Consider the following 27136-nt stretch of genomic DNA (forward strand, 5'->3'; position numbering starts at 1 on the left):
TTTTCCTCGGCCCTTGAAAAATGTGGCGAGTTTCTCGCAATTATAGCCACCAGTGGTGGCTGGCAATTTTTACTGTGTTTTCAGAACTCACAATTCAAACACTCTTATTCTTACTGGTTAATTATTCATGCCATCATTCTTTCAATAACTTGTGCTAGTCCTGGTGGATGCAAAGGTGAATGAGACATTGTCCTGCGCCCTAATTCTCAGTCTGCATGCCATCTCCAGTTAGATTTTGGAACAGAAATGGACTTGGCCAGTGGGTAAACTGGTCAATGAGTTCCTTGTTAGAAAGAACTATTTCAGATATCCGCTGGTACCCAGATTTACTGGAAATGATTGTCGCTTATCAGTGGGTTTTCTTTCCATGTATGATAAAGGGGTTCCCCTCAGGCCTTTATCACCGGATCCTGGGGACACGTCACTCACAGCTAGCAGAGCCTGGATCTTTCCTTCCTGGGTAGGAGAAGCCTAGAAAAGGGGCAGTTTATCCTTTCTCCGCTCCCTTGAGCCCCCTTTGGAAAGGACCGCGTGCTGTGTGTATCGGGGATGGCTGTGAGTCACCTACTCAGCGAGTGACAGCAGGGCCACTTGATGAATCACTGAGTTAGAAACACGCATGGAGGAAGATGCAGTCACTATCTCCCACCACTTAACTTGTCCCACCCCCAGGATCGAAACCAGTGACCTCTGGGCCCGGCGTAAATTCAAGAGGCCCCTGGGAAGGAGTTGCCAGAAGTTGTTCCCCAAACCCAGGTCTCCGTCAGAGCCACTAACAGTGCTGCTTTCAAATAATCCGATCTTGTGTTTTCTGCCTCGGATAGGTTACTGGGGGGAAATACCCTGAAGACAGCATCGCCAGAGTCCTTGATTTGGTCCTTATCAGCAGATAATCCCCCGTGGTTGGATTAAAATGCCTCTGACTCCCTGGGGGGCCTGACTCACCCTAGCCAGCCCTCAGCTTCTTGGCCAGCGGCCTTCCAGGCCATCCTCACCTCCTCCCATGACAGTCAGCTCAGGCGACTTTGTCCGGGCCCCCTGCCTGAGCCGGTGGGAGCCGGAGGGATGGGGCGGCAGGTGGCAGAATGGAGAAGGGCTAAAGCAGAAGAGGGGTAGCTGGGCCATGGGAGGGTGGGTGAGCTCCGAGGCCCAGATTGCTGTGGCCTGCCCTGGCCGTGATCAGCTGTCATTTCCTCTTCGTGTAGGACACTGTGGAACATATTAAAATTTCTCTGGGATGGTATGTTTGGAATTCCTCTGATGCCCCACCTCACCAACTTACCCGGACAATAAAAGCAAGGTTGTAAGCCTTTGAACAGCTGGCAGGCTATATATTTCCCCTCTTTCTTTCGCATAATCTAATTCAGAAAAGAATCCAGCTAGACTGGCAGTGCCATGTCTGGGTACTTGTTTCCTGCAAGTCCTTCCTCCACCACCTCCTCCCGCCCTCCCTGGAATCTTCCTGGGTGGCATGTGGCTTTTCTTTGCTTTTGCTCGCCACCACTCCCACCCCGCCCCCTTTTCCCCTCGCCTGAGCTCCTTCCATTGTGAGCTCGCTCTTTGCTCGGCCTGTTTTCCAGACAGCCTGGGTCCTGTTCCATCTGGGGACAACAGCCCATGAGGTCTCCCCATTTCCATAGTATTCCCAGGATGTCATTCTTGGCAGCAGCTCTGCCGGGCTGATAGGATCGGGGGTCCTTTTGGAGCGCCCCGAGCCTGAACCCACTCGCACAGAGAGAACCGGGTTGGCAGGGACAAACATACCATCACAGTGACCCGCACATCTCCAGCAAAGGGCCGGGGGTGGGAGTGCTATGGGAACGCCTGGATGCACTTCGGCCTACATTAGGAGAAATGTGGTTATTCTCTGTTGCAGGGAGAGAGACAAGTGGCTTGAAACCAGGCTCCCTGGATCCTTGGGCCCCTCCCTGCCCCCTTTCTCTGTCCTTCCCATATCCTTCCCTTCCCAAGGAAAAAGAAGGACAGACGGGACTTTTAATTTGGCTAGCGCGGGCCTGAATGTCTTTATGAAACCCGTTTTGTGAAAGGGAGAGGGGAGAAATGGATCCTGGGTTGAACCGAACCCAGCATGGGGCTGCGGAGATGGGGAGGATTTTTTCTTTTTTTTTTTTTTTCTTTCTTTTAACAGCAGAACAACAGATCGGTTTATGAGTTGCAAATGGAAGGAACTGGACTTCTCAATTAGACATTCCCATTTAAGAGCTCCGTGTCACCCCCTGTGTGCAGCATCCTTAAAAGATGCTGCTAATGTCCTCAGGACCAAAAGGTATTAAGGAGCACTCTACAATACAGGTTCCTAGTCCTTTTCTTTTCCTGGGGGCTTTGGTACTCTTTTCCCGAACTAGCTAAAGTTCATTAAAAGACCCAAAAGGAAAAATTGAACACAGCTGAATTAAAATGAGTCTTTTTCCTGTTAGCTTGACAAGAAGGGGGAAAAAAAAGAAAGGGAAGAAAAGAAAGAGAAGAAAGAACCAACTCCCCTCCTCTGCCACTTCTTGGGTTTTAATATGAATTATTCCATACAAGTCCCTAGGCTAGAGAATCTATTTAAAGACGCCTGGCAGCATGAAGAGAGAGGGTAAAAATACAACCACTCTTTTGTCCATCAAAGGTTTTCTTTGGGAGGACATTAAGAGCCTTCCTATTTTCCTGTCTGCCCCTGCCAGTGGCAACATTCCAGCTGGTAGTACCCACTCCTCACCCTTCAGATCAGCAACCATAAACTTCTATGTTTGCGTCCAGCAGAAAACAAAGGGTGGCGAATCCTGCTGAAACCCCTGTGCATGTGCAGCGGGGTGGGCGAGGCAAGGACTGGCTTGGCCGCACAGGTTACATGCTGCAAATTCACACACCCACACAGCTGAGTTCTTGAGGAAGATTGCGCCGATGGCATTCTTTCTGATGCCAGATGCTCTCACATCTGCAAAGCTTTCTTCTTGTGTGTCTGGCAATAGCTCGCTTGGTGCCATTCGTGCTTACTGTCCCCCTCATCAGAGGGTCTCAGAGTCTGATGGGTGAGCCTATAATTGCTGAGAGCCACACCCCCGGGCCCATTTTCAATAGTCAGAATGCAACACCCTGGATGAGGTTCACAGTCTGGGACAACTACTTTCTTGTTAGAAAGACTGCTGACTCAGAAAACACAAAGAATGGGTAACTTTAGGAGGCAATATACCCGTCATGCTCAGAATCAGGAACTCATCCAATCAGAGTCCATTTCACCCTCATGTCCAAATCTGCACATGAACATGGACTATAGCTTTAAACTCAGTTCTATAAGATTTGCAGTAGATATGTTTTTCTTTTTGTTTTTCTACAAAAGCTAAGAATTTTTTCATACCATTTTCTCTCCTCCAAGGCCGGGCTCAATCCCAACTTTTTCTTTTAAGCTGTGATCCAACCAATTGCCAGATTCTTTAAAAATGAAAGGGCAACAGGTTAATACATTCAAGAAAGTTGATGAGGTGTCAGAAAATTCTCAGGGGCGACCCTTCTGCAGTGCCACCAACCAACAATAGCCCTAAAGATGGAGTCTCTTCCCATCCTTCCATCAATAGGGAATAAAAATAGGCAAAGAGCAGGCCATGGAGAAGCGAAGAGAAGGAGGAAAGATTATTTCTGATGTTTAAAATCTGCCACTGGAGATTTTCAAATAGCACAATTTCAGAAAGGGGAGCTTCCCTTAATTTCACCTACTCTCTCCCAGGAAGAGGGGTTTGAACTCTGAAACTGCCTTCTTTCCTTGACGTTAGAAAAGGAGGTCAACTCCTACAGTGAAGAAAATATCCCCCTTCCTTAACTCTAAGTGAAATGTAGGCACACACATTCTTAATATGGATGTGAAGAGTCCAAGAAATCCAGTTCTTAAAGGTCAATTTTTTCTTTAAAGCACAAGGCAATATTCAAGGACTTCATACATTTCTGTGATTTCCACCCCCCCCCCCCAAATTACGGAAAATGACTTTTTTTCAGAATTAAAATTTTTCTGTTGAGGTTTGAAATCCAAAGGCAGCAGAATGGAAGTGTCACAGGGGAACTGACAATCAAAAGACGTAGCCAGGGCTTCCCTGGTGATGCAGTGGTTGAGAGTCCTCCTGCCGATTCAGGGGACGCGGGTTGGTGCCCCGGTCCGGGAGGATCCCACGTGCCGCGGAGCGGCTGGGCCCGTGAGCCATGGCCGCTGGGCCTGCGCGTCCGGAGCCCGTGCTCCGCAACGGGAGAGGCCACAACAGTGAGAGGCCCGCGAACCGCAAAAAAAAAAAAAAAAAGGCGTAGCCAAAGTGTGTGTGGTTTAAGCAAAGCAAAATACGAACAGAAAACCAAAAGCCCAATAAATTCGGAGTGATTAGCAATAAGGGAAACATATTTTTATGTGATTCGCTTTTTTTTTCATTTGTTAAAAAATGTGTATTGGAGTATAAGTTAATATACAATGTGTTATTTTCAGGTGTACAGCAAAGTGAATCAGTTATACATATACATATACATGTATATATATATGTATCCATTCCTTTCCAGATTCTTTTTCCATATAGGTTATTACAGAACATTGAGTAGAGTTCCCCATGCTTTAACCTTGCCCCTTTGACATGAGCCTGTGTCCACAAGTGTTGCTTCCAAACTGCCACAGGATTGAATCCAGTATTCAAGTCCCATCATTGGGCAGAAAAGGCAAATTGAATGGGGAATGAAAATACTGAGTTGCTCTATTGTTTATGCCCAATTTCTAACTAAGGGCTCTACAGCTGTTAGGTGAGATCACTACCCAGCATTCCAAAGTGTGGGTGAGGAGATTCAAATGCAGCTTTGGAAACACGTTGTTGGACACTTTGAAGAAAAGCCAGCATACTCATTTGGCTCCAGGGTAAAAGGGAGCTTGTACCCTGAGCTAACATTGGTTATCTGTCTTCTCCTAAGCCCATACCACAGCCAGCAGTCCAGTGGCAGAGCAAGTGTCAAATTAACTCAGCACCAAGGTACCCAGAACACCAGGGCACCTTTTCTTTTCCACAGGGAGAGTGTACATTCATGTGCTGGCGAGACCAAGTGCCCTGGGTTGGGTGTGTCAGAACTTTCCTGCTTTCCTTCCAAAGGGTCTTACACAAAGTAAGTGGGAGAGTGTTTCTCATTCCTCATGTGAAACCCCCTTCCTGGGAGGGAGTGGCTGAAATGAAGGGAACCTTCCCTTTCTGGAATTTTGCTATTTGAAATCATTGAAAGGGCAGTGGCAGGTTTGAAACATAAAAATAATCCTTCCATCTCTTCTGTTACCTCTTTTGTGGCTTTCTCTCTCCCTATTATTGATGAAAGGATGGAAGGGGACTCCATGTTTAGGGCTATTGTTGATTTTTGGCACCCCAGAAAGCCCACCCCTAAGCCTCTTCTGACAGCTCATCACCATATCAGTCACAGCTTTTAGTGGAGTGGTAGATTTACAGAAATAATCAAAACCCCCAGAGGAAAAGACTTCAGCCGTATCCTGCTTCTTGACACAGGGGTAATCAGACTTGGTCATTTCCAATTTATGCAAGGTTTGTTCTCTAAAAGTTAGTTCTGTCAATTGTTAAGAACTCAGAATGAGTCTTTCCGTAGAAACGGTAGAAGCCCGCAGAAGCCCAGCACAGGAAACAAGACCCGTACCCAATGGGCAACTCTTTTCGACCCAAGTCCCAGCCTAGAGCTTCAGGTACCCTAGAACAAAGGTTCCATACATGCTTTACTAAGCGGACTGCCTTGCTCTTAACCAACCACATCTTCAGAGAAGAAAACTCTTCTAACCAATCTTCCTCTTCTATCCTGAACCAGAGCATCATAAATGGCCCCGCTAGGGCAGGAGGATCTGTGGCTCCATCTGTTAGGAATAAGGGTCATTCATAGGAAAGGTGCAAGAGGGTTGAACTCAGCCTATATCCTCATCATCACCAACTGAAAGAAGGTTAATTCTACCATGATTGACTACGATTCGCTTTCTCCTCTCCCCATTTGGTGCAGGCTGGAAAGAAACACTAACATTTTAAGACAGCTTTAAGAGAAATAAGAACTGGTTAAGTATCCTCGCTAACTGCTTCCTATTATTAACAGCATGTTATTAATTTATAAACCATATTTGGTACATTCAAACACCAAGTCAACTGGTTATGACGGGCGATTTTTATTTGGGGCCACCAATACAGCCTCATCAAGGGGCTCAGGCACCACATTAGAACTTGTTTGGACTTTTCTGTGATCATTAACTTCTTAAGTAAGCAAGGAACTCTTTGTGTCATATTTCTTTGGGGGAACATGTAGCCCCAAAGCAGGCGAGTACTCTGAGAAGCTTGGGTAGAGTTAGAGAATGTTGGAAATGGATAGAACCATAGAAACATCTCGAACAATCCATACGTTTTGTGAATGAGACAACTGAGTCCAGAGAAGGCAAGTGACTTGCTCAAGATCACACAGCCAATGACAGGAAGGGAGGGCTCAGAGCTTGCGGCTCCTCAGATCAGCCTTCCTTCCACCAGAGCAGACAGCAGTAGAATGCTCTTCTGGTTTCAGAAGGTTGTGGAATAGTTATCCAATGTTTCTGGCAAATGAATGCAAAACACCGGGACATGGAACACAGGCTAGAAGTGGGTTGGGGAGGAAGAGGTGAAACCTGTAAGGAAGTGGGAGTTTGGATCACAATGAGAGGTTTCTCTGGATTTCCTGGAAAAATCAGGATTTGAAGTTTCAGTCAGTCTCTAGGTCCAGTCCTCCCACACCAGTCTTGCCCCAGACAGTAAAACTATTCAATCCAAGGACACACACACACAGATACGGCCACTTGACAGTTGGCCAGAAATTACTGCTATTCCCAGTCCTTCTTTTTCACACCCTTCTTTACCCCAGGCTTGTGATTTATTGCTTCTTCCCTGGGCTCTATTTCTCCTTCCCTTTTGCTTCTCTTTTCTTCCACCATCACCATCACCACTGAGTTCGGCCATGCCTGCCTAGTAATGCAGCCTGGGAGAAAACAGACCATCCCAGACTGGAGAACTGTTGTTTAATCCCAAGGATGTCCTCTTTCTCCTAAGATGGCTCTATGGGGGCAGGCATTGCCTCCTATGCTCTGCCACCTCTAATTGTAGAACAGACACCATGAGATGACAAGGGCAGGAGCTGCTCCTTCCCCACTGACCTTGTGGCTGCCCATCCTTGGAGATACCAGGGGCTGGCAGGCTGGAGGGCTGGCAGTGTGTGTGGTCAGGACGGCTGCCTCTGGGGCAGCCCAGGCTTGGCTTCTTGGCCACTACTGATGTGCTGCCAGATAGGAATAATATCAAAAACCATTCATTGAGCACATGGGATGCTTTATAAAATCCAACAGGCTGTTTACAGTTTATAAATTAAGTGCCTTCAGAAGAGGCATCTGACTTATTCTCCAAGGCATCTAGTTGACTAGTTCCAATTGGAATTCTTTGAGTTCCTGGGAAGGGGCTACTTAGCACTTCACACTCTCTGATGAGACTTTGAGTTTCTTGCTTTCCTAATCCCAGTATGAAGTGTTATCTAGTGGCAAGCTTTCTTCCACATTTAAATCTCTGATTTTTTTTTTTTTTTTTTTTGCAATTCTTTTGCGAGAGGCTTTATGTTCTGCCATCTTTACCTTACTCATGCCTGATATGATTGTTTTAAATGATAGTAAATATCAAATAATTCTGTCTGGCACACTGATGTCATTCCAAAGTCACTATATTTCATCTGCTTAACTTGATCTTCTTAGAATGAAGCAAAGGATGTTGCATATGAATTAGATGTTAAATGAATTCATCAGCGTGTCTAAAAAAATTGCCCAGGAAAACAGTGGGCCAAGACTGTTTGCTTGTGGATGCAGTGAGCTGGAAAAGGGAACTAGAATAGGACCTATTTTTTCCCTTGACCCTTGAGTCTCATCTGTTAGAGCAAAAGGAGACACATAGTAGGTGCTCAGTGAATATGTGTTAAATATATATTTGTAGAAAGAAGCCACGGGAGGTAATACCTGCATGTATTATACTGAAAACAGCCCCCAGGGGAAATACGGATACTGAGCGCAGCCCTCCCTTGTCTGGCAAGGAGGGCGAGAATAAGGCCACTCTTGGCACATGCCACTTGTCTTAGCCAGTTGCTGGAATAACTTGTGTGAAACCAGCACTTTACCCTTTGCCAGGCAGAAGGTCAGCCCAAGAGTGAGCTGATCTGTAGATACAACACCATCTCTCACCCAGGAGGCTGGGTCTGCTGTAAGCTCTGCTATATTATTTCGCTGAGAATGACAGGTGGGGAAATCTGGGCACCAGTTGTTCTTTTCCACTGGTATCGTTTGGAGGGTAGCTCCAAAGTCGGGCACGCCAGCCTACATGCCTCTCCTCCAGCAGAGGCTCCACATTGGAGCTATTAGAATGTAGGCCCTGTACATCGGCCAAGTCCATGTCTCAGAGACTGTACCCAGAGCACGGAGCAGCCCAGGTCTACTGAGTTCAACAAGAGAGTCTCTCACTCAATCCATCACTGGCTGGGCTGAGGTTCTAAGTCTTGATAGGCAGCATTTGATTTTTATGCTACATGGCTTTCACAAAATTAAAGCAAGTTAGAATTAATTTAATTTTGAGAAAAATGACAGAAGCTCCTACAAGACAGACATAGATACCCCTAGGCTGCCATAAAATTGGCATCTCGAGCGATGAAAACTTCCTTCATTCTTGATTTTCCCCTTTGTGAGTGCTTCCCCGGGCACTCTGCACAACCTGACCACCAACACAATGTTAAGGCAACTTGACTTAATTAACATCACTCTTTTCTTGAGCATTCTGTTCATTTCTTCTTCAACACAACAGTGTTGGTTCATTCAATTTGAACACAAGGCAAAAATCTCAGTGTTATGTTGCAAGGATCATACCTTTATGCTTTGAGGGTTCTGTGAGTTCTGTGGTATATTTACACTGTTGCTGGCATTCTCATTTCAGAGTTTAATATAACAACTGAACAAAAAGTATCATGCTTTATGAGCGTGTTGAACTGAAAAATCTATTTCTTATTAGTGGTGAAGCAATATTTCTTCTGTCATTCTTTTATACTTTATCACTACTTCTGGGTTCAGCTTATCATCTTTAAAGGGAAAATTAGATAATAAAGTTACATTCTGTGTGACATTAACTAGCTCTTTATCAGTATAAATGTCATAACATTTGCTTGCAAAATTATTTTATTCACCTTTCAGGAAAAAAAAAGTTTTTAAACTGTGCTTGCAATTCAGAACGTTGCTACTAGGTGGCAGTAGTGCACAAGAACAAAATGGTCCACCTGGAAGAATATTTGACTAAGAGACTAGCATGTCTTCCCATATTTATAAGGAATAAAAGTTTAATACTATTAAAATACTCAAACTGGCACAAACTTTAAACATCCATTAACTTAATTACTATTTTTAAGCCAAGCTTTGATTTGAAAAGAGAAAGTGTTATTTTTTAATGAAATTCTGGATAGGCAATACATTCACAAGTTCAGACATCTACAAATTTTAAAAAGTCATACAGCGAAAAGTCTTTCTCCCGTGCCTGTCCTCCAACTCCCACAGGTAACTAACTGTACAGTTTCTTGAGTATCCTTCCAGAGCTTCTCTATGTAAATACAAATTAACACAAATATATATTCTTATCCCTCCTTGTTTTAACACAAATCAGTAAAGCTTCTGCATTCTTCCTTATAGCGTTGCATAGTATTCGACTGTATGAAAGTTGTGTAAAATATTTAACCAGTCCTCTACTAATGGAAATTTTGTGCTGTTTCCAATTTTATGCCATGACAACCAATGCTGTAGTGAATAACCATATGCTTGTGTGATCTCACATGTAAGATAGTTCTCCAGAGTGAAATTGCTGGGTCTAAATTATACAGATTTTCAATGTTAATAGATATTGCCAAATTGGCTTCTACAGAATTTGTACCAATTTTTACTGTACTTTCTCCAAAACAGGCCTGTTTTCCTACAGCCTTGCCAACAGGGTGCATGATCAGACTTCTGACTGGTTGAACAAAGTGTCTCAAAGTACTTTAATTTTCATTTCTCTTAGATGAGTGAGGGTGCCCATCTTCTACATTTAAGGGCCAATTATATTTCCTTTTCCGTGGAATAAATTCAAATGCCAACACGTACAACCATACATACACGTATATAGGGTTTTGTTGTCAATGTCATTGCTTGTTTTTACCATCATGCTATGAATGCTTTCCTTTCATTTGCTTTGCTCATTTAACCATACCTTCTGGCCATGGCTCCAAAAAGAAGTTGCTGGCAGTGGAGAGGGAAGGTCAGGACTGGAATATCTGCTTTTCCCCTTCATCCTCTTGCCATTGACTCCTGGGGGAAATATCTGTGAACTGGAATGGCGAAAGGAGAAATATAATAAATTCTCTTTCAGAGACTAATTAAGGCTTCAAAGAGACAGTTAACCATTTGGGAAAATACAGTCATATTGAAACTCAGGAAATGGTCAGCAATACTGCCGCCTCTGAACATGGAACCCAAGAAAGCTCTGGCTCTTTGAGCTGAAGTCTTGCTGAGTTTCAATGTAATGTGTAGGGGAAAACCTAGAATATGCAGCTGAAATGAAAACAAAAATGCTCTTCTGCATCCTTTGCTGATTTGGAACTTTAGGCTCAGGTTTGATCAATTTTAATGAAATATTGCCATTAGCATGCACATAAAGGAAAGTGGTGCAAAGTTGCATGAAAATATGGTACCCTCAGCTTTAGGATTATCTTCTGCATATGGACATGGCAGTAACTGAATCCATAAGTGTCTAAAATGTTGGCATTTTAGAGCAAGAGAGGGTTGCAGACGCCACTTTTCCCTCTCCCCTATTCTACAAATGAGGAAACTGGGGCTGGAACAGCTTAAATGACCTGTACAAGGTCCCCCAGCTAATTAATGGAAGTGCTAGAGTCCAGGTGGGTCCCCTCATTACTGTTCCCTGCACTTCCTGCAATTTACAGGGCTTCCCTGAAACACACCTGCTGAAGTTTTGCCATTGCCAGGGATGCTCCACTCTGAAACAGCCCTGTGTCACACACCCTTTTCCTCCTGGGGTCCCCTGCCCCACACTTGCAAGACAGCTAAACTGAGGTTAAGGGGACCTGGGGCCACCATATTAGAGCAAAACTAATTAACTTATATGGACTTGAACTTCTTCATCTTATTGGTGCTTTGCTCTGTTTATTCAGACAGTCCATGCGTAGCAAGCTTAAAAAAAGGTTGTACTATGAAGCAAAATTATCAAACTTTTACCTGAAATAGCTTTGAAAGTTTTTCTGAAGGTTTAATTATCGTGTTCCTTTTGCTTTAGATGTAACGTCAAGTCCCCCAATTTTCCTAAATGTTTGAAAATATTTTTGATGCTCTCTGTTTGCTGGTTTGATAGTGTTGGCCATGCCTTGGGGGGTGGGGTTAGTGAGGTGATTTGAGGAGATTCTGGACCCAAGTCCTTTGTCCAAGAGGTATATGCTTAAAAGAACAAGGCAAATTTCAGATATGGCATGATCCCACTTTAATGATAAGTCTCTGCTCCAGCAGCCACTTACTTTTTCAAATTATACGCGTGCCTGGGCTACAAAGGCTCTTCAGAAATGCGTGAGTCTGTTGGCAAATACACATGTGTTGCCTTAACCGCACTGGAGGCCAGTTAGCATAATGTGTATTTCCGATGCAGCTTATCATTGGTGCTGGGTGGCACGGGGCTTCACACAAAAACAGGATGAGCCCAGAGCATAGAAGTGGAAAACTAGGTGGATGGGTGGGTTGGACTTGGACATGGAAAACGTACTTCCTTCCTGTGGGACGGGGCGTGTGCTTGTTAGTGCTGACCTGCCTTCTCTCTAGCCCTGTAAGCTGACATTGACATCAAAGCTTACTGAGAAACTGAATAGACCCTCTCGTCCCCACCAGCCAGGGATAAGGATGAAAGCACCCAATCGAGTTACGCTCTGGCCAGAACCACTTGACTATGGGATCGAACTATCCTCCAGCAATTAAAGTCAACAAGTGCTTCCATCAAACCACTGTGTACACCTCCAAATGATGATAAAGATGTACCATAAGCTATGGGGGAGGGGTGTGAAATGGAGGATAGCTTATGCTATTGACACTCTAGAAACCAATATTCTCCACTCAAAATGACATGGAAAAATTCTACTCAATACCTCCAGGGTTCCATTAGTTTTTCTGGGTAAACGTTTCTGGGGAAAATAATTTCTGTTTTCATTGCAGCTGTGCATCAGATACAGTGATGATGGATTGCGAGTGCAAACAGTAAGACGAAACTCCGGCATACAAAGGACAATGACAACCAGGAAGCTCCAACCAGATCCTGCCCTTTCCTTGAAAGGGACTGGAGCCTAGGAGGTGAAGGCATTTCCAGTTGTCAGTCCTTTGCCTCCCTCTGCTGTCCCTCTTGAGAAGTCTTCCCTTACAACAATGAGAAATCATGTACTAGCTGCATCCTTTTCTATGCTCTCCCTGCTGGCGCTGATGGGAGATACAGACAGCAAAACAGACAGCTCATTCATGATGGACTCCGATCCTCGACGCTGCATGAGGCACCACTATGTCGATTCTATCAGTCACCCGTTGTACAAGTGTAGCTCCAAGGTAAGCTCGAGATCTCTGTGACAGTAGCGTTACTCCCAGAAACGGGAGAGAAGCCCTATTCCTTTGACAAGGGACAGAGAACTATAGGGCTGCCCCACAGGGCTTGCCAGAGAATCATCCTTTTAGGGTTTCCCACCGTGGTTTGAACTTTTGTCAGTAAAGCTGCCTAATTGACCATGTACACACCCAGCCAGCTTCTCTCCTTTCAGGCTGCTCAAAGTCAATAGGAAAGGCTGGAAGTTTCTCACAATAAAATTGTTGCTAGGCACAAGGTTGGAGGGGGGCGTTTCGTCCCTGGCCGTGAAAATGATGAGAAATGGTGTCCTTTTGCAAGAAAGAAAATGGCGTCTACAGGTTATCGTAACTCTTTCTATCTCCACCAGCAATAAAGAGGAAGGGAATACAAGAAATATGATTGAGCAGTAAAACGTACTTCTTGCGGGGGGGTGGTGGGCTCTTCAAAGTGTTTCCTGGTCCATGCCTTTCTCTACCTGCCATGTTTATGTTAAAATGGTTTCAAAACAGAAATGGCATTTTGATGAGTTATCATTTTTACCTTGACATCCACGTTATTCTTGTTTGGAGTAGGTTGTGTGTGTGTGCCTTTTGGCACAGGCCAAAGTGATGTCTCAGTGTTGAGACGGGGTGTATGAAGGAATACTATACTTCAAAGGCCACCAAGAGTGGCCCGCCACCTGGACCACCGAGGAGGGAGGCACATAGTAGGGAAAAATGGACTCAGAAGCAGACTGCTCACGACTCTCACTGCCCTCAGTCACACGGATGAAATTTGCCCCCACATTTGGTAAATAAGAATTTGTTTAGTCCAACCCCAGAGATTTTCACTTCCAGTCCTGAGACTAAAACCACTTAAATATTCTCATATGGCAGGTATTTTTTTTTAATTACCAGTAAAGTTAAGAAGTTTTGGTAATATCAACCACTAAACTTGAGACCATATAAGTTAATGGCTCTACCCTCCGTTTAAAAACATTACGACTTCTGTCTGCCTTTAAAATTTCCATAACTTCTCTGATTATAGCTCAATGATGATGGCTTGTTTTAGTTTAGGGAGATCAGAATTTGGGTTAACTCACTTTAACCCAAACTTCCTGGCTCTTATTTGTACTCGTCAAACCAAAAAAAAAAAAAAAAAAGAAAAAAAAAGAGTAAACAGATAAATTTTTGCAAGCCTGCAATCCCTTCTTAGGAAAAAATATAAAACAAATTGAGAAAAAGATAGGACATGTTTTTCCAACTGATTGCTCAGAAACTGTAGGCCTGAGGTAAGGTTGACTAGAGCAATTATTAGTTTCTCCTCCACTCCCCCTATAGAGAGCACTCATATTTAGTGTTTCTTATTCCACAGATGATCTCTCCCTCTGCTGAGTTGTCCTCCATAATCATGATTCTTTAAAGAAAGAAAGGAAATAAAATTATTTCAGGGACTTCCCTGGCGGCCCAGTGGTTAAGACTCCTCACTTCAAAAAAAAAGAAAAAAAGACTCCGCACTTCACTTCGAGTGCAGGGGGCACGGGTTTGATCCCTGGCTGGGGAACTAATACCCCACACGCCACGCAGCCTGGCCAAAAATGAATAAAATGTTTTAAAAAGAAAGGAAATAAAATTATTTCAGAGAAAGTGTTCATGTGATGATAGCTTCAAACAGGAAAATTGGAGCATCTCTGAAAACTAGAGAACAATCTGGAAAGATTTGATGAAACGATGGAGGAGCGCCTTAGCAATTATCACGTTAGTTAAGGAAAGGTCAAAGAAGATAGAGCCTTAACTCAAACCCAACAAACTCACAGTGCTTGAGCATGAGTCCTACAAACAGGCTTTAGTTTACCTTTGTTCACCTCTGTTTCTTCCAGAATACCATGATAAATAGAGCAAAATTGTGATTGTAGAGAAATGTTTGTAATTTCATGGGAACAATCTGTTTTCAAACATCCCAAACTATCCCAAATATAGCAATAGTTTTATGTAAATGGTGCTTGCAATTATAAACCTTTCTTCCTTGGCCATAAAATATGCCTGGCAGAATCTCAACTACCCAGACCTTTTCTGGATTAAATTTTCTCTATGTATCTGGGAACAAAAACTGTTTTTCATTTTGAGATATTCTATAATTCTTAATTCTCACAGACTCAGGCTGGTTTTCTCTCTAATGGGTTTCACTTAGAAAAATTGTTCATCTTTACAGACTTGGGATATAAAACATGTAGCCTGTGTCTCAAAAACAACCAATGGGGGTTTTTGCAAAGAGGAGACTAGGGTAGATTTTTCCTCTCCGCAAAAATTCTCCCCTCAACGTGAGGTCCAAAGCCCATTATTTACTACTGTTTGCCTGTCAGTTGTTAATGCTTCCCGACTCCCATTTATCCAGTGTCTGGTCTCGGGAAGACAGATAAAGGGGAGAATGTGACCCAGGCTCAGGGAAGGGAGAGCATCTGCTTGAACACCTAATAGGTGTCAGGCACCTCATACTATATGATCTAATCGTTGCGGACAAACCTGTGATGGAAAGCGTTATCATTCCCGTTTTATTGGTAAGGAGAACTGAAACCTGAAACAAGAATTAAGTGGATTGTTTGATGTCATTTAGCCCAGGAGTGGCAAATGTCTGCCTCAGAGCATGCATCTTTCAATTCATCTTTCATTCAGTTCATTCAATTCATTCATCTTTCACTTGGCTCTTCCTATGGGAGGAATGCAAATAGAATGTAGGAGTCATCATTTATTTTTTATTATGATTTTTTAAAATTGTATTGAAGTATAATTGATTTACAATGTTGTGTTAATATCTTCTGTATGGCAAAGTGACTCCGTTTTATATATATATATATATATATATATATATGTATGTATTCTTTTCCACTATGGTGTATCACAGGATATTGAATACAGTTCCCTGTGCTATACAGTAGGACCTTGCTGTTGATCCATTCTATATATAATGGTTTGCCTCTGCTCACCCCAAACTCCCAATCCTTCCCTCCCCCAACCCCCTCCCCCTTGGCTACCACAAGTCTGTTCTTTTATCTGAGTCTGTTTCTGTTTTCGTAGATGTGTTCATTTGTCATATTTAAGATTCCACATATAAGTGATATCATATGATATTTGTCTTTCTCTTTCTGACTTACATCACTTAATATGATAATCTCTTGGTCCATTCATGTTGCTGCAAATGAGAGCCACTATTTAGAAGTCCAGGCTCAACTTCCAGTCTGTTGAAAATCATGATTTACACTCAGCAATCTTTGTAGAAAAATAAAAATAGTAGTGAAAGCTTTTCTGGGAGCCTTCCATGAGACTATCTGAACTTGCATCTGGCCAGACCCGGGGACCGGTCGCCCATCTCCCAGCAATTCAGGAAAGTGCTGAGATGGAGTCAGGCAGAAAAGACTGGCCACAGTGGTCCCTGAAGGAGGTCAATGTGGCCACAGATTAGCATGCGCCTGGTGGCTTTCAGTGGTAACACCTCCTAGGAGCAGGTACAAAAGATTCTGGGAGTGGCAGCTTCATTGACAATCTTCACTGAATTTTTTAGTAAAGGTGGTAACGCAAACAAGCAAAGGGTCAGTGGTTAGTGGAAATGAGATATCTGGGGAATCTTCAAGGGAACTGAGATCCCAGGCTTTGAAGTGAGACAGACCTGGTTTCAAATTCCAGCTCCACAGTTGGCCAAATGGGTGACTTAGGGGGAAGTGAAGTCATTCTTTAGTGCCTCAGTTTCTTCCCATGTGAAATGGAGCTAATGCTGTCTCCCTAAAAGTGTGGGTATGGGTATTGGTGATAATATTTGTAACGCATCCAGCCTAGTGTTCGGCATATAATAGACATTAATAGATGATAGTCTGATCTTGATGATGAAGTTATAAAGTAGACAGGTGTTTAGACTCACTTTTCTATTTTGGTCAACCACTGAAACCTCAATAACTATTGGGATCTCCTATAGCCTTAAAGGATTAGGAAAATGAACCTCACTGAGGTTCTTGTTAAACACAGAAACCTGGCAGGGCTGGGGGAGCACACAGAAGGGCAAAGTAAATGTAACCCACCGTGCTTGGTGCTAAAAGGGGGGATCAAAGTCAGAGAGGAACAGATCCTGCCGTCTGACCTCCCTTCCCACATGAGCAGAGGAAAGGGGGATTGGAGGGGGTGCGTTCTGGATTCAGGCCAAGGAGGGGTTTTCAGGAACCGAGACTGGGAAAGTGAGCCAGCTGGGCAGGCCTGTGAAGTCTGAGCTGGGAGAGGAGTAGGAGATGGTGGCCCCGAGCCAGGACAGCGAAGAGCCAAGGCCTTCGGTTGTCTGAACCCTGAAGGGCCACAGGAGCAGCTAGGGGGCTGGCCCCAAAGGAGAAGGAGGAAGAGAGTTCAGGGCACAAAGCCTGGGGAAATTCCCTGAGGAAAGGGGACCTGTCATGCGCAGGGCTGAACCTCAGGGTTGAGAGGGGCTGCTTAGGATCCTCAAGCCATCTCCTCAAGCCATGCCCCCGAAGCTCACAGCATGGTAGGAGAAACGAGGGGAGTCAGGCGTATTGAGCTTATAACACAGTTGACTAGTGGGCAGATATGACTTGATATGTTTTAAAAAAGGAACGAACGTGTACTGTGGTGGGCAGTTGAGGCACAAAAGTAGAAGAAAACACAGACTACGTTTTTGCCCTCATAGTGCTTACAAGTAAATGGAGGAGAGAGGGAAGGGAAGCATTCTGTGTGCAAAGGTCTCTTCAGGTCACTTTGAGTTGTAACCAGAGTGAAGGGACCGGATTCTAGCTGGAGGTTGACCTGGCTCTCTGGAGATGAGTTGAACAGTCATTTATTGAGGGTGCTGGTGAAGTGAGGAATGGGAGAAGCAGAGGTGAATCGTGTTCCTGAGGAGAAAGGGGGGGTGCTTCAAGGGGTGCCATGGAATGAGGGATACATAGTATTCACAGTTGAGAAAAAGGCAAAATATGTTTCTCACTCGATTGAGGTAAAATAGCCAAAACTCTATTCTAGGATGGGACAGGTGGGTCTTTATTCTGATATCGATGGAGATCATGGCCTGAGCCAGGAATTCATAGGGGCCCCACGTGACAGGAAAGGAAAGTGGCTTTGGAGATGGCGAGTCTTTCAATAAGGGGTGATGAAAATCATCTGTGTTTGGATTTTCTCTCACTCAGAAGACAGTTTGTGTATTGCAGCAGAAGATCTGTCTAAGAACTGTGGTAGGTCACCAGACAGAGCAGCAGCCTGAGGTCCCCGGGTGCAGTCCTTGGTCTGGACCCAGGAATCACAGCTGGCTACACCCCTCACAGTGTAGCCTGAACTTGCCCTTGACCAACTTTAGCATCTTATGAAACTCGAAGGCTTGAAAGGCTGACTCTCGTGGCCTAATAGTATAGCACCGTGGTTAGGAGAGAGAGCTCAGGAATCTGGCTGTCTCGGTTCAGAATCCTGGCCCTCCATTGTACAGCTATGTGACTTCAGGCCAGTAATTTATCCTCTGCCGTTGAATTTCTTAATTTGTAGAGTGGGGAAAGTTTACCTTTTGAAACAGTTGTTAAGTATTAACTTGCCTGTGAAGGGCTTGGCACAGTGCCTGGAGCCTAGTAAACGTTCAATACATGTTACATATCATCATCATTGCTATTCCTTAATTATTACCCAAGGACCTTCCATTACTCGTAGCCTCAGCACATGGAAATCAGATTGAAAGCGAAAGAGTCTATCCTTGAGCAAATACCCTGAACCCAGCAGCTCTGTTCGTGTTAGAAGGAACTAGGTATCACATCCAGCTGGAGCCAAGTGACTCCAAGGTCAGGGGGATACAAAGGGGCTGCTGGAGAAGTTGCCTATCTTCCTAGCATCAAGCCAGTTGTTGGGGGGGAACATAAGATAGCAAAAATTAAACTGGACCAAAAGCAGATAACATGTATCTGTCACACACCTGAGCCGTGAAAAGTCAATAGAAGTTTGTATGTGCAATAACCACCTATTGAGAACACACTCTTCTAGTGGTGCAACTCCATGTGGGTTCTTTGTCCAAAAAAATTCATTGCTTGATTTGACAGTGGAGTAGTGTGTATGCTCTTCATTAAGGGCAGTTAAGCGCAGGGCAAAATGCAGAGCAGTTAATAAAAGACAGCCAAGTCACCCACGTATGACGAATGTGCATTGACCATAAACTGGGGGCCAATGTGTTTTGGCAGGTGAACAGATGTCTGAAGGTGTCAAAGTTTTATTGAACTGAAGGATGAATTGGTTAAGGAGCTAGAGAGTAGATGGTATCATCCAATGAACTGCTGGGAGTCCCTGGGAGTCCTCAGATCCCTGGAGAATGGAGCAGCGGGCAAGGGTCTTGACAGTGGAGGAGATATTATTTAGGACTGCCATGGTTCTTAGAAGATTCAGCTCTGCTTAAGTTTGGAGGTGGTGGTGATGTGTCCCAAGAAGCCCATAAGAAAAAGGTCAGACTCGTGTGGTTATGATATGGTTACAACTCCCAGGGGCAGGTCAAAGAAGATTAGAGTAGGGTGTGAGTTGGCACATGCCTCAGGAAAGCATCTTAATATCAGGAAGCAGGATATTATAGTGGTTTAGACCAGGGGTTTGGTTTTAGACAGACCTGGGTTTGATTTCAGCGTTGCGTTTTTACCAGATATGTGAGTTTGGGCAATTTACTCAAATTCTCTAAAGCCTCAGTTTCCTCATCTGTAATAACAGTACAGATACTAATAGTACCTTTCACATAGGATTGTTATGAGAATTAAGTGAGATTAAATGTTGTAAGCACTCAGTAAATGTTAGCTGCCATCATTATTATTAGCGAAATGATCACTATCTAGTGATGGATCTAGAATGCAGCCTCTCAAACTTTAACAGGTCCAGAGCCTTGCTGCTCAAAGTGTGGATGTTAGCACAGCAGTACCATCAACCAGAATCTTACAAGAAGCGCAGAATCTAGAACTAGTCAAGCACAATCTGCATTTTAACAAGATCCTCAGCTGATTTACATGCACATTACAGTTTGAGAAGCTCTGGTCTGGAAGAGGTCAGAAGTTGTTCATTAAATCCGTAATACAGGTGAGGCATGGCCAATACGAAAATGTGAATATCAAGAGTGAATCTGGGGACTTCCCTGGTGGCGCAGTGGTTGGGAGTCCACTTGCCAATGCAGGGGACACTGGTTCGAGCCCTGCTCCGGGAAGATCCCACATGCCGTGGAGCAACTTAAGCCCTGTGCCACAACTACTGAGCCTGCGCTCCAGAGCCCACGAGCCACAACTACTGAGCCCGCGTGCCTAGAGCCCATGCTCCGCAACAAGAGAAGCCACCGCAATGAGAAGCCCATGCACCGCAATGAAGAGTAGCCCCCACTCACTGCAACTAGAGAAAGCCCACGTGCAGCAAAAAAGACCCAACACAGCCAAAAATAAATAAATTAATTAATTTTAAAAAATGATTCATATATATGTATGGATACATTTTTTTAAAAAAGAGTGAATCTGGGAAGCAGGTATTTATAACTACCATTCCTAACGACACTCATTCATGGATCTTTATCTTCCAAACTCCCTGCTTGACTCCTGCAACACACACACACAAAACAGGGCTAGATAGAGATGGAATCTATATACTGTTGAACTTTGAACAACATGGCTTTGAACTGCATGGGTCCACTTACATGCGGATTTTTTTTTCAATAGGAAATATTACCACAGTACACGATGTGTGGCTGGTTGAATCCTCGGATGTGGAACCGCAGATAGGGACGGGCAAGTGTAAATTATATGCAGTTTTTGGAATACACGGAAGGTTGGTGCCCTTGACTCCCCATGTTATTCAAGGGTCAACTGTACTGAGAATCTCCCAGAGAGGGGATTTGCACATATGTTGAGAACGTCAAGGGCCAGATAATCATTTCATGGTGTCTTCTTGGAGGAGAGGGCATTTGAATTTGGCAATGGAGGATAGTTGGTATTTCATTAAGTACAGCCAGGAGAAAAGGACATTCCTGAGAGAGGAAAGGCAAAGGCAAGAGGCAGGGAAATTCAGGGCAGTTCCATGGACTCCTAAGTAATTAAGCTTGATCCAAATAGAGAGTGGGTGATGAGAATGAGAACAGCTGTTAGTGAGATTGGAAAGATATGTGAAATCCAGGTCATGGAGGGCCTTAATGCCTGTTCAGGATTTTGGATTTTATTCTGGAGGCAGATGGCAGCCACTGAAGGTGTTTATTGTACATGTCTGCATTCTCCTCGCCCAGAAAGTCCAGCTCCTGAGGAAGAGGGACCCATTGGAAGTGGCCCCAGAGTCTTCAGTGCTGGAGTTCTTGTCCTTCAGGATGAGCTGAAGGCAGAGCTTGAGACCTTGAAGACTTTTAGTGAAATCACTATTAGGTTAGTTCTACAAATGGCCCTAGATTGCTGACTTGGTCATATTATGGACAGTGCTAGTTGCCTGGTCACTCAAGGTCAGCCTTTGGTTCACCTGTACGTGTATCATTTGGGTATCATGCACTGCCATGTCTCTGCCCTTCTGAATGAAGTCTGTTGGCACAGGTTAGCTATACCCATCCAGACTGAAACTGAATCTCTAAAGACTCCATTTGGGGAGGTGATTCTTTGAAGAACTGCTTAATCTGCCTAATAGATAATCCACATTAGAGATGAGCAAATTTCACATCACTCCAAAGTGAGATGTCAAAGAACTATTCCCACATACTAGCAAGGGTGAGAAGGGACTGGGAAGACCTCGAACTCTCTCTCTCATTAGAGGGATGGGGTGGGCACCAAGAACTGGCCTGTGTAATACAGGCCTATGGCATAATCTCTCAAAACCCATTTCAGATCATGTCTGTTTTCTGTATCAATGTGAAGGTCAGGCAGGATAGAATTGAAGCTTTAGTAAAATCAAAATGACTTACAGCTGCCATTTTCTCCCTGCCTCTGTGGTCTCGCAGAGAAAATAAATCAGGAGGTCTAGTCCAACTTATTCTTCACCAAGCCCTGCTAGTCATTTCCTAATATCTCATATTGTCTTGTTGGTTGTTAAGAGATTGTTGGATTCATCCCAGCATCTTTTCAGATAATGATTTTAAGGATCTATAATTACCAGAAGTCATCTTCTCTTCCTTTTGGAAAGGTGGGCAGGCCATTTCCTTCTTTTAATTCTTGGGCATTAAATTCTGTCCTATAGGATGATATCAGACTTAATAGCTGGTGAGTTTCAATAATACTTGCTAATTCCTAAAATACCATGAGGTAAATGTCAAACAGTTTCATGCATATTTATGTATCTTTTAATCTTTTATTTGAGTAGTTCTACTTTTTATGTTCTTGTTGTGGGTTCTGGAATTATAGGGCAACTTTTTCTCTATCACTTAATATGAAGTTCACCAAGCAAGACCCTCCCACATAAACATACACCAATAACCTCAGGTTTCCCCCACCTTCTGTGCCTCAATGCATAGGGTTGTATAGCTTAATGAATCAAGCTGCCCACCCTACACCCCCATGACTGCCACTCAAAGGATACCATTTACGTATGGGATGCATAAATGAGCCTCTGCTCCATCCCTTTAATCTATATGCAAAATATAAAGTGTGTGCTTATGTCCATTGTTTGGGGGGATAACTTTGGTAGTTCGCACCAGATTCTTAAAGGATCTGTTTACTAAAGCCACATTAAGAGCCACTATAAAGAACATGCAACCTCTGCTACTTCAACCCAAGCTTTAGTATCATCCTAACCTACATTTGGGAATGGAGATGGTCAGAAAGAATGCATCCTAGTATTTGCCCTAAATGACTGAAAATTCAATTCCACAAATCTCAGGATCCTTCAGTGTATAAACCCAGAAGTGTGATTCCAGGTCCCAAAACATACCCTTTTTCTATTTCACTCTCTTGTTTCAAGTTGTGGTGCCCAGAATATTTCTTCCTAAGTATCACTTAGTTATCCTCTTTTTCTTCTTCAGAAACCATATTCCTTTTCTTTAGTAATTCTCTGCACATAGCAAATTCCTTTTCTCTATAGTCATTCTTTATTTACCCCCTGATGGCAATTTGGAATGACTTTCTACATTTTCAGACTAACAGAATTGGCATGGGTCCAATGGTAGACTACCACCTGTCAGTAGAAGTTTCTTTTGTTCTTTGGTTTTTATTTGCACATTGTGGTGGTGGGCCGTGTCCAGTGGTTCTAAACCCTCAGCACACTTTGGAATAACCTAAAGAGCTTGGAAAACCATGAAAGCCTGGGCTCAACTCCAAAGGATTTTAATACACTTGGTCCAAGATGGGGCCTGGGTGTTGACATTTTAAAAGAGAATTTGCAGCAATGTAGGTGATGCTATAGTACTTTATATTTTTGCTTATAATGACAGCTACCAATTCTTTTTCACTTAAGTTGGGAAATTTCATTTAATGGCAGCTGAAGGGCCATTTTCAACTGGAAAAATTCATTTATATCTGTGGTAAACTTTATCTTGATAAAAATTTGCACTAGTATTTTACCACCAGATAAAAAAAAAAAGATGAGCATCATTTTAAAATTAATGTACTTAGGGCTTCCCTGGTGGCGCAGTGGTTGAGAGTCCGCCTGCCGATGCAAGGGACGCGGGTTCGTGCCCCGGTCCGGGAAGATCCCACGTGCCGCGGAGCGGCTGGGCCCGTGGGCCGTGGCCGCTGAGCCTGCGCGTCCGGAGCCTATGCTCCGTCCGCAACGGGAGAGGCCACAACAGTGAGAGGCCCACGTACCACAAAAAAAAAAAAAAAAAAAAAGGATGCTATGGGACCTGGCTAAAGTTTTGGCTTCCCCAGTGGGGGGTAACCACTTCTTTTCTCTCCCCAGATGGTACTCCTGGCCCGGTGCGAGGGGCACTGCAGCCAGGCGTCACGCTCCGAGCCCTTGGTCTCCTTCAGCACTGTCCTCAAGCAGCCCTTCCGCTCCTCCTGTCACTGCTGCCGGCCCCAGACGTCTAAGCTGAAGGCACTGCGGCTGCGCTGCTCTGGGGGCATGCGACTCACGGCCACCTACCGGTACATCCTCTCCTGTCACTGCGAGGAGTGCAGCTCCTGAGGCCTGCTGTTGAGTGGCTTCTGGATGGGACAGTCCCTCCCCCTCGCTGAAGCAGTTCAACCAGCCAGGGAAGGACTGGCAAGGGAAGAGTTAAGGCAAAAAAAAAAAAAAATATGTAGCAATTCCCACGGGATTCTGCGTATTCTAGTAATAAAGACTCTACATGCTTGTTGACAGAGATACTCTGGGAACTTGTTTTCCATTCCCATCTCCTTTCCCTGGTACAATTTCTTTTGGTTCCTTTTCAGATTCAGGCAATTTCCCCCTTGGCGCTGAATGCTGTTTGGGTTTCCAACAATTCAGCATTAGTGGGAAAATTAGGCCCCCATGCAAGAGTGGGTCAGGCTGTCACTGTTTGGTGCAGATTAGGGAAGCATTTGCTTTGGAAAGCAGGAAAGCCCAATTCTTTCTGGGACATCCTCTGGCTTTTTTTTTCTTTTTTTCTTTTTTTTTATCTTGTCATTTGGTCTAAGGTTGCCATTGTTGCTAAAGGTTACCAATTTCAAATTCCAGGCACCAAGCATGTGCATATGTTTAGCCAGGTTCATTCACAGCCAGCTAACTGACATTAAAATCACTAACAAACAGATTCTCCTCTGTGATGCTGGAACTCCTGATAGCCATCATTATTATTCAGAAATGACTTTGGGGAAGTAAAAGTGGCTTAAAGAATTGTCATCTTGAGGCTCTCTCAGATAAATTATGTTAACATGTTGTAAGAGAGCAGACTTTTAAAGACCTTCACAAATACGGATCCTGCACCGACTTTGAAAATGGCATATATGTACTAGTGGCATGGAGAATGCTCTATACTCATGCATGCAAATTAGACAACCAAGTACGAATCTATTTGTGGGTGTGCTATAGCTTTAGCCATGTCGTGGGCACCATTCTCTAATATCCAAGTGTCCACGGGAAGCTTGCTGCCGAAAATGGTGGCCTGGCTCGTTTTCTGAACATTTGGTTCAAATATATTTTGGTCCTTGAGGCTCAAAATTTGAGTTATTCCCATGTTTTGAAATAAAAAGAGAGTATCTTCAAAATTTTGACGGTGTAAGGATTGTTTTTTCCTACTCAACATCCCACTAGAGCGCATCCCCTATGGTGTGTGTGTGGTGGGGGGATCCAGAAATAGGAGATTGGGTTTCAGAATGCATGGTGGAGGCATTTTTTTGAAATCAATGTACTAGGGTGGGATGGGGGGGGCTTATGAAATGTGGCCTTTAGTCTCAGAATTTTGCTTACTGAATGAGCACAAAATCTGATGCATTCTGGCTCCCTTAGCCACTATTCTCAGAAGAAAATAAGTATCCATAAATGAAGTCTGAAGAACCAGAAGGAAAACAAATAGTTCACAAACAAGGGTTTCTGTGTCATTGACCGTCCGGTGATCCAGGGCCAATGGTATGCATGAGCATTTACAAGAATACTCATGGTGCTAGCATAGTGCTATATCCACTGCAGGCATCTCAACACTAACCCAAACTGGCAACTCAGTTTCCAAGGCAACCTTGACACCATGCTGTCTTGGTTCACCAGAGGTGATGGTGAACCCCACTTTTAGTACAGCCAACCTGTGGGAAATTAATTCACACACCATCATCTCTGGGGTTAAATTTATATTTGTGGCTTTGGAACACAATGAAACTAATACTATTAAACCTTGACCTTGATCTTAACCTTCATAGTGACAGAGCCAGCCAGTCCACTAAATTGGAAGCTCTCCCCATTCTGAAGGCAAATGTGAAATGGTAATTTGGACCATTACATGAAGAGAAATTTTGCCATAAAAAAAGAATTCAATTTAATACCTAAAGTTAAATGGTTATAGTTCTTAACCAATAATGAAAGTATTAACTGCTGGTCACATTTATAGCTATCCTTTCATGTCACTAATCAAAAAACGAAAATAATACTTCTAGTCTTAAAATATCTCGTCCTGGCTTTGAAAACTCAATTTGCTTTGAGAGTCATATGCCCCAAACTCCAGTCTTTATTTCCTTACTACCAATTTGGGACTGGAGGGGGGCAGTTATATGAGTCATTATTTTCCGAATTCTCTTGAAGTCATAGAAAGTGTTCCCTTCAAATTCTTTTATGTGGTCTATTGTCAAAGTTTCCCCCATGGCAAAAAGTAGAATATGCTTGGAACATTAGAGAATCATAGAATGGTGGCCTTGGGAGGGCCATTAAAAAGCTTCCATTCTCCTCTCTCGCTAAATAGATGAGCAAATGTAGACCTGCAGAAATCCAGGAACTTGTCCAGAGTCACACACGTCATCTTGGCTTTGGAACTAGAACCCAGACTTCCTGCTCTCTGTAGCCATGGGTTCTTCCCTTCCCCTTGCCAGTGAAAGGAGCCCCACTTTTCTCAGGATATTGCATGCTGATTCTGGTGAATGGGCTGGAAAAGAGTACAGTGAGAGAGAGTAAAATTTAATGGGGGCAGGGCTTCCCTAATGACACAGTGGTTGAGAATCTGCCTGCCAATGCAGGGGACACGGGTTTGATCCCTGGTCTGGGAAGATCCCACATGCCGTGGAGCAGCTAAGCCCATGAGCCACAACTACTGAACCTGCACTCTAGAGCCCGTGAGCCACAACTACTGAGCCCACGAGCTACAACTACTGAAGCCCGTGTCCCTAGAGCCCGTGCTCCGCAACAAGAGAAGCCACCGCAATGAGAAGCCCGCGCACTGCAACGAAGAGTAGCCCCCGCTCACCACAACTAGAGAAAGCCCGCGCCCAGCAACGAAGACCCAAAGCAGCCAAAATTAAGTAAATAAATTTATTTTTAAAAAATTTAATGGGGGCATATCAAGGCTAAGACGGAGGAAAAAGAGTTATAGTTTTCCTAAAGACCTAAAAATAGCCCTGGGAACTGAGAGAATTTAGACATTATTGGATATTAAGTTACTATGGAATTTGCATTATATATTTAAAAAATTAAACATATTTAGCCTTATGTTAATGTCTACCCCTAAGGATTGAGAGAGAACCAAATGAAAACATTGATCATTTAAAAACACTACTCGTGGAATGCCTAAGGAATGTCATCCCCATCTGCTCTGCATGAATAAAGGGAAATTAAAATATCTTATAATCTCAGTAGCTTACATCTTAAAAATCTGTGTGATAATCCACAGTGGTGCAGGGCAAGCCTCTTGTAAACTGATCTTGCCCTCATAATTCATAAGCATTTAATAATAATGAGTTAATAGTATAGTGGAAAATGGAGAAGTTCATGGACTGAACTGATTTTCTTGGGATCTCAGTTTCCCAGACCAGTTACTTCAGTTTTATTCATGTAACCTCCTGAACTTTCCCCAGAAGTTTAGAATGAAGAACAAATCAGGGCTTCCCTGGTGGCGCAGTGGTTGAGAATCCGCCTGCCGAT

The 27136-nt window shown here is 43.8% G+C and overlaps 1 protein-coding gene across 4 annotated transcripts in view; it reads left to right on the top strand.

Moving 5' to 3' along the window:
- Positions 1–23920, top strand: part of NDP (norrin cystine knot growth factor NDP) — a 277419-nt gene extending 253499 nt beyond the window's left edge. For all 4 annotated transcript variants that reach the window (XM_067023733.1, XM_067023734.1, XM_067023735.1 and 1 more), the window contains 2 exons: positions 12287–12667; positions 23513–23920. In XM_067023733.1, the coding sequence (XP_066879834.1) occupies positions 12494–12667; positions 23513–23740 (402 nt within the window). In that variant the 5' untranslated portion in view covers positions 12287–12493 and the 3' untranslated portion in view covers positions 23741–23920. The remainder of the gene's footprint in view (positions 1–12286; positions 12668–23512) is intronic.
- The last annotated feature ends 3216 nt before the right edge of the window (positions 23921–27136 follow it).

Source organism: Kogia breviceps, chromosome X, assembly GCF_026419965.1.
Source record: "Kogia breviceps isolate mKogBre1 chromosome X, mKogBre1 haplotype 1, whole genome shotgun sequence".
Taxonomy (NCBI): domain Eukaryota; kingdom Metazoa; phylum Chordata; class Mammalia; order Artiodactyla; family Physeteridae; genus Kogia; species Kogia breviceps.